The sequence below is a fragment of the Oncorhynchus kisutch genome, linkage group LG24, assembly GCF_002021735.2.
Source record: "Oncorhynchus kisutch isolate 150728-3 linkage group LG24, Okis_V2, whole genome shotgun sequence".
Classification (NCBI taxonomy): domain Eukaryota; kingdom Metazoa; phylum Chordata; class Actinopteri; order Salmoniformes; family Salmonidae; genus Oncorhynchus; species Oncorhynchus kisutch.
The window spans coordinates 37,154,547-37,162,975 of record NC_034197.2 but is presented as its reverse complement, the minus strand read 5'-3'; the positions used below and the strand labels follow the sequence as shown (position 1 = coordinate 37,162,975).

Sequence of the window (8,429 nt, the reverse complement as noted above, 5' to 3'; positions counted from 1 at the left end):
TGACTGGGAACACATGTGCTATGGGTTGGACACAGACCGCTTTAAAAAAATAATAATAATAAAATAAAAAGTTGCGGGAACTGGAACACGTAGATCCAGAGCATCCCAAACATGTTCAACAGGTGACATGTCTGGTCAGTATGCAGGCCATGGAAGAACTGGGATATTTTCAGCATCCAGGAATTGTGTCCAGATCCTTTTGACATGGTGTATTACCATGCTGGAACATGAGGTGATGACCGTGGATGAATGGCACGACAATGGGCCTCCGGATCTCGTCACGCTATCTCTGTGCATCGAAATGGCCATCGATTCAAATGTAAATGTATATCTGTTGTCCACCGCCACCATGGGGCATTCTGTTCACAATGTTGACATCAGCGAACTGCTCACCTACACAACACCATACAGTTTACATGTTGAGTTTATATTTTATGTATCAGGGCCCATGTATCTAGATACGTAATTCTTCCTTACCTTTCAGTCTGACCACATTATCCATACGGAGGATTTACTGCACTGTTGGCGCTATAAACATAAGCATTTCCCTGCTAAATGTGTACTCAACCAATAAAAATGTAAGTCGATATGTTGTACGACCTCGGTTTCCATTAGCAACGTTGAAGATGTCATACTAATAATGGAGGGATAAAAATAAAAACGTCCAAAATGTAACAAACTGCCCTGAGGCTAGGTTGTACCTTTCCTCTGCAGGAAGAGGCGTAGCACGGGGTCAGCCACGGAGATGGCTTTGCGGTAGTTGTCATCGTTGTTGATTGGCAGCAGGTCACCGTGGACGTCAGCATAGCCCACCAGCAGGTCCACGTTTGGAATCCGGTGCATGTGCTGTAGGAGCCTATAGAACTCATCAAACCGGCCCGGCTTGGACCGGTCCAGGGAGAACCGGCGGAATTCAGCCCCAAACTGGGACACAGGAGAAAGCAGACAGACAGACAGAGAGACAGACAGAGAGACAGAAATGTGACACACTTTGGATTGGAGGAATGATAATGACCTTGGTGTTTGTAGAAAGAATTTAGCAGGAAACAGTTAACAACAAACAAGAAAGACATTACACAGTGGTTGACATAGGCAAATTGCCTGTTTGTTTAAGCAGTAGGCCTCCTCTTCCAGAGCACACAGCTCTAAAGCAATTAACTCATGACTGCTGTGTGACGGAGCAGAGTTGACAAACCGGCAGGAGATTTTATTTGACCCCCTTGAGTTCTCAGCCACAAACAAGTTATTGTTGAAAATTCATTGTCGGACAGAAGACTAAAATCACAACGAAATCGGCCCAAAGTGATTTTAATTGAGGATATCTGTTCCCACGCATAACTAGAGAAACAAACCATATGTGATCACATCCCCATGTTTATTTTACCTTTATTTAACCAGGCAAGTCAGTTAAGAACAAATTCTTATTTTCAATGACGGCCTAGGAACAGTGGGTTAACTGCCTGTTCAGGGACAGAACGACAGATTTGTACCTTGTCAGCTCGGGGATATGAACTTGCAACCTTTCGGTTACTAGTCCAACGCTCTAACCACTACCCTGCCGCCCCATGTAATCAAGGTTTGAATTGATTCTGTTTTTGTCAAATACTATCTGTTTGGGCCTCTTGCGGTCAATTAGCAGTGTACAAATTATTTATAATTATGTTACACACTGCCCCCCCCGCTCAAGAAACAAATTGTCCGCAGCTGAATGTGTTTGGGGACTAGGGGTGTGCTGGTCAACTGTTTGTTCATCCGCAACCACCCGACTAGATGTGATAAGGTGAAAATCTGAGGCCTGCACCCAACCCTAACCCGCGCTGTAGGCTACAGTCAAATACGGTGGAACGATTGTTTTGACCGTGGGTGCAGGATGTTTTTTTTGACTACTTTAGATATGTTTCTGCTTGTAATTTCCAACATTTCTGTAGGCTATTTATTAGTCAACTTGTCTATAATTAGATCCATGCAGCTTCTCTTCGGTCATTATATGTTGCCCTAGAAGACAAAACAAACCATTGCTCAACAGAATAATGTAATTGAAGCATTCATTCTATCAATCTATCTAGTTGACATCAGTAAAGTTCTCTGTCACACAACACCACTATCACCTGACCTAACAATCATCACACAACACCACTATCATCCTCTTTAACCACGCCACCTGACCTAACAATCACACCACTATCATCCTCTAACCATGTCACCTGACCTAACAATCATCACACATACCACCACTATCATCCTCTTTAACCACGCCACCTGACCTAACAATCACACCACTATCATCCTCTAACCATGTCACCTGACCTAACAATCATCACACATACCACCACTATCATCCTCTTTAACCACGCCACCTGACCTTTACCAAACATGCCCTTTCTGACCCTCCATTCCATTTATTTTCACCTCTCCTTCAGCAGCTTTTGTCTTATTGAATTCAACTTCGACAATGGCCTTTCTGCCTCCGTGGATTGACGTTAACCTTGCCTGCCCATTCCCAAAAATCATTATTTGGGCATTTGGCTGTGTACGCTATTTGGTACGGGTACAGTTAAGAGTTCAAGCTTAGGCCTACGCACTAATAGCAGATAAATTATTTTAGCCTAAGACCTCAATGCAGAATATAGATATAAATTACATAAGAAAGATACCTTAAACATCCATATGAATATTTTTTCCTTCAGGGGATAGATCAGCTTTAATATTGCAAATAGATTGTCTGCATCATTTACAATCCCACATATCTTCTGTTGTTGTAAATATAAATATTTCTGAAAATATATATTATTTTCCCCGAACCCTTTACCCCTCCCCTAATTGGAGTAAACTAATGTATAACAACACCTAGGCTTCTACATACTATATGCATTTTACGAACAATGTATTTTACAATAATGATCTTGTTTTTGTTTGTTTAAAAAAAATATATATATTAAAAATGAAAAATTAAATCGCATCCTTCAGCTACCCTCAACACCCCTACCATCTCTCTCTGAAAACCATCCAGTTTCATTTGTCACATTTCTTTTTTAACTGTGCCGTTTCACAAAAGTTCTGAATCTACATATATTTTACGGAGACAGTATATTTTACATTAGGTATCGTTTCTCTTTATTCAACCAGCCCACCCACCCACCCACCCACCCACCTGTCCTTCAGCCAGACAATATTGAATAACCCTAAACCTGTTCTGAGTCAACCTGTGCATCACTATCGGGGTGTCTAGAAGCCCAGAGCGATAATGATGATTATGTGTCCTTGGCTTATTAGTGTAAAAGACGAGTACAATCTGTGCGTCAGTGAGAACGTTTGATATGCATCTGTGGGTGTGCCTGTAGTGTGTCACCTATACTAATACAACAGCAGATCCACATTTGTAATGTAACATAATATATAGTCAAAATAAAGAAAACCCGTGGAATGAGTTGGTGTGTCCACTCATATATATATATCTTTATTTAGACTATTTTCAACATTGTGCAATAATAGTGAATAAGGTCACAACTGTGAAATAAAACATACGGGAATCATGTAGTAACCAAAAAAAAGTGTTAAACAATTCAAAATATAGATTTAATATTTGAGATTCTTCTAAGTAGCCTTTGCCTTGATGACAGCTTGGCATTCTCTCAACCAGCTTCATGCTAGTTGAGAGGCAGTCCCCTGGAATGCATTTCAATAAACAGGTGTGCCTTGTTAACAGTTAATTTGTGGAATTTCTTTCCTTCTTAACACGTTTGAGCCAAGCAGTTGTGTTGTGACAAGGTAGGGGTGGTATACAGAAGATAACCCTATCTGGAGAAAGACCAAGTCCATATTATGGCAGGAACAGCTCAAATAAGCAAAAAGAAACGACAGTCCATCATTACTTTAAGACATGAAGGTGAGTGAATCTGGAAAATGTCAAGTGAAGTCGCAAAAACTATCAAGCATTCTGATGAAACTGGCTCTCATGTGGACGGCCACAGGAAAGGAAGACCCAGAGTTACCTCTGCTGCAGAGGATAAGTTCATTAGAGTTACCAGCCTCAGAATGCAGCCCAAATAAATAGTTCAGAGTTCAAGTAACAGACACATCTCAACATCAACTGTTCAGAGGAGACTGTGTGAATCAGGCCTTCATGGTCAAATTGTTGCAAAGAAACCACTACTAAAGTACACCAATAATAAGAAGAGAATTGTTTGGTCCAAGAAACACAAGCAATTGACATTCGACGGGTGGAATTCTGTCTTTTGATCTGATGAGTCCAAAATGTGAGATATTTGGTTCCAACTGCCATGTCTTTGTGAGACGCAGAGTAGGTGAACGGATGATCTCCGCATGTGTGAAGCAAGGAGGGCGAGGTGGTGTGACGGTGCTTTGCTGGTAACACTAAGTGATTTATTTAGAATTCAAGGCACACTTAACCAGCATGGTGCTGTTGGAAAAACATTCCAGGTGAAGCTGGTTGAGAGAATGCCAAGAGATATCATCAAGGCAAAGGGTGGATACTTTGAAGAATCTCAAATAATAAAATATATTTAGACTAACACTTTTTTGGTTACTACTTGACTCAATGTGTTATTTCATAGTTCTGACATCTTCACTATTATTCTGCAATGTAGAAAATAGTTCAAATAAAGAAAAACCCGACTGAGTAGGCGTGTCCAAACTCGACTGGTAAGGTGCATGTGGGCCTACACCACTGATAAATCACTGATGTTTATTGTCCCTTGAACAATATATATCAAAACATACATATTTAGCTCTGCAAATGCGCACTTTTAAATGGATAGACGTTGGCTAAACCCTGTGATGGCACCCACAGCGACTAGCAGTGTTGTGGTTAGTGCTACACAATGCTAGATTCGTGACCCCTTGTCTAACCAGGCTGAAGAAAACAAGCAAATTGTATTCTTCTTTATCTGCACTTGGGAAACTAAAGATTGGTACTATTGTCATCCTTTTCATGTCTAGTCTTGAAAGCATCTCATTATTGACGAGTGCTGATTGATACATATAAGTTAGTACTTGGAAGTAACCCTGAATTACTATTATGTGACAGTGCAATAGTGGTAGTGGCTATTCATTGAGGATATCGCAATCAAGGAAACTGTAGTTAATAAGTATGAAATATGTACGCAAATAGCGAAACGTGTTAACTACAAGCAACCCATTGCGGAAGGAACCGAGATCAACTGTGATTTATCAGCGTCCTAGGCCAACAACCTTCAATACAGATTCATTACCAACCAGTCAGTAGGCCATACAAACTGGGTCTCAGATGCTTTTGAATCGTATGGTTCTAGCATTTCAAACTTAAACTAGTTTGTAAATCATAAATGTATAATCAAACACATCCTATGCAATTGTGTAACATACTGTTCAACCTCAATGGATCAACCACAGTAATGTCTGGTTTGCTGACAAGTATTGGCTCATTGTGTGCCTGGCTGGGTAGTCACAACATTGCCTAATCCGACCGCAAACTAATAATGGAATTGGTACAAATAATAGAAGGTGATAAAACATTGATTCCAAGCATTGGCTACCAAACACATGCCTTCCTCACACCAATCCACATTTGACACTTGTTCATTCACTGGCTAGATAAACTGACTGGCCAACCAGTTAGCTTTCTAGATAGTTTGCAAACTGGCGCAGACGAGATAATTACAATATAACTTGCTGACAAGCGAATAAGCAGGTACATTTAGCCATGATTTGAAAGTAAGGGGTTTGAAGACTTCGATAACTCACACATACAATAGTTACATAGCTAGCTGTTTTGTGTTGGCAACTAGCTAGCTAATTTAGCAAACAACGCACCTTGCTCTTCACCTCCACGGCGCCCAAAGTCCGGTTGCTCGGCACTCGGTGGTTCTTGTTCATCTTTCGCTAACAGGAGCGCCACAGCACACACTTGCCCTCACGGGGCTGCCCTCGTCTGCCCTCTATCCCAAATTATATCAACACAAGTTATTCCAGTTAGCTGTGTGTCCTTATAAAATACTTAAATTCCCTCGTTTGGATTATTGTTCGCCTCCACAACCAACCTGCTCTAAACTTATCTTCTCAAAACTCGCCGTCACATCGCCCGTTTAACCACTTCAACGCTGTCCTGCGTGACGCTTCTAACGCACCCAGGAAGCGGCCCCTGCCTGGAGCCTCGTTCCCAACACGCACACTCCCGCTACTGTCAGAATCAAGTCAAACTTATCTTGATCACTTTTAATAAGGTCCTGTACAATTCTTTTGATAATATGACGCAACCGAAAAGTCAATAAATGTTTTGTCTTTTGTCCACATAATCTTGTCTACGTTTTTTAAAAATGTTTATCTGCATGTCATATATTGTGAATACATGTCTAAAATGCCTTGTAAAGTATTTAAAGTACGAAGAAAGTAAAGCATAAAGAAATGCGCTAGGTTTTCTGTCACTATCGTGTACATCGAAGATAAACCTTTACAATTCACCTTGGCCAAAGTGAGGTCCTTTCCCGAACTGCTTGATGTTTGTATGTTGTTAAATTGCGCCATCTGTTGTTAGCGCAGACAGTTTCCTTCAAAATATATAATTCAGCAAAATACAATGAAATATCATTTGTCACGTGCTTCGTAAACAACAAGTGTAGACTAACAGTGAAATGCTTACTCACGAGTCCTTTTCCAACAACTCAAGAGTTAAATACAAAAATATATAAAATAGAAATAGTGACACGAGGAATAAATACACACTGAATAATGATTAACAAGAGTAAAATACCATGGCTATATACAGGCAGAAGAATATAGCACGGCTATATACAGGGAGTACCAGTTTCAATTTGACATACAAAATGTCAACCAGTAGCGTAGCCTGAAATTCGTTGGTAGGTGGGCCTGCTGAAATTTGGGTGGGCCCCACAATTTTTAGAAAACTATTGTTTTGGGAAAACTGCTAACTTCCTGCAATTCTACACATTTTGCTATGGGACAAAGATAAAAATGTGCAGTTTTATAGCTAATCTTATGTTATTCTACACATTTTGCCATGCATTTTTTAAAGCTAATTAAAGCAAAAATATAGGTGTGTTGACACTTGTTTGCTAATTGAACAAATTAAGTAGGCAGTGTCGGTGCACATAGCCATTGAAGCCCAGTGACATATGCCTCAATGCAGTCACTCTCGTGGCTTCTTAGAAGTGTCGCTTTCAGTTAGTTATTTTTGGACGACCCATCTCATGAAAGTGAATGTCATTCCAGTTCATCTGAATGTTATTTCAGTGCACTGCTCGCTCGGAATTATATCTGATGGTGTTTGCATGTTTAGATAAAAATACAAATAATGTCCCGTTTTGTAACACTGACAATTAGAGAGCATTAAAACATTATTTAGATTTCTTTTTTTTTGCTAAATCTGATTGTTCATATCAACTAAAATGAATAATCCCAGAATATTTATGATTTATCTGGTGTCTTCAAATACTGTGTCACATTGACGACAGATGGTATTGTTCCCTTTAATACTCTTGGTGTATTATTTCCATTAAAGCGCTTCACAGTTGGCTATTTCATAGGTCATTGCGATCTAAAGCTCCTGCTGAAGATGATGTGCTCCAGTCAATGGCTATGTCCCTGGAGTTTTATATTTTCTTAACAAGATTACAGTTTGGTCAACAAATTGGACAACAGCCACGCCACGATGACACCATTGAACCATCGATATGAAATCACCCTTGCCGAAATAGATGTAACACAGACAGGTAAAAACTCATCCCAAATACTGTGCTGACTGTTCCTAACCTTTGGTGCTCTTGTTGACGCCATACTTACAGTGTGTTGTGTTTAACACGAGAGACAGTAGAGACACTCTAACTCCAGGGGGCACCAGTAGGAGCTTCAATTCCTCACTCCATTCCCCTCCCCCTCTTCTCCCTTTCTTACTTCACTCCCTTCCCTCCTCCCCCTAATCTCCCCTTCCTCCCTCTCCCCTCCCTCCCTTTTCTCTTTCGTTCTCCATCTCCCTCCCCGTTCTCTCTCGTTCTCCCATCCCCCTCTCGGTCTCTCCTCCCCCATCTCCCCCACCCTCTCTTTCCGTCTTCCTTTCTCCCATTCCATTCCCTCCTCGCCTTCTCTGCCCCCCCCCTCCCCCTTTCTCTCCCAGTCTCCCTTCCCCCGTCTCCCCCACCCTCTCCCAGTCTTCCTTTCTCCCATTCTATTCCCTCCTCGCCTGCCTCCCTCCCTCCCATTCTCCCTTCCCCAGTCTCCCCCACCCTCTCCCAGTCTTCCTTTCTCCCATTCTATTCCCTCCTCGCCTGCCTCCCTCCCTCTGCTTGCCCCCCCCCTCCTCTCCCAGTCTCCCTTCCCCCGTCTCCCCCACCCTCTCCCAGTCTTCCTTTCTCCCATTCTATTCCCTCCTCTGCCTGCCCCCCCTCCCATTCTCCCTTCCCCCTCACCCTCATTCT

The 8,429-nt window shown here is 41.6% G+C and overlaps 1 protein-coding gene across 2 annotated transcripts in view; it reads right to left on the bottom strand.

The window, feature by feature from the left end:
- LOC109869432 (partitioning defective 6 homolog beta) overlaps positions 1-6,436 on the bottom strand; it is a 29,117-nt gene extending 22,681 nt beyond the window's left edge. The window contains exons 1-3 of one of the 2 annotated variants that reach the window (XM_031804043.1): positions 6,039-6,436; positions 5,812-5,936; positions 702-924 (exon numbers count right to left, since the gene is read on the bottom strand). In XM_031804043.1, the coding sequence (XP_031659903.1) occupies positions 702-924; positions 5,812-5,874 (286 nt within the window). In that variant the 5' untranslated portion in view covers positions 5,875-5,936; positions 6,039-6,436. Of the gene's footprint in view, positions 1-701; positions 925-5,811 lie in introns of both variants that reach the window. The other variant, XM_020459590.2, reaches the window with a different exon arrangement.
- Between the last annotated feature and the right edge of the window lie 1,993 nt (positions 6,437-8,429).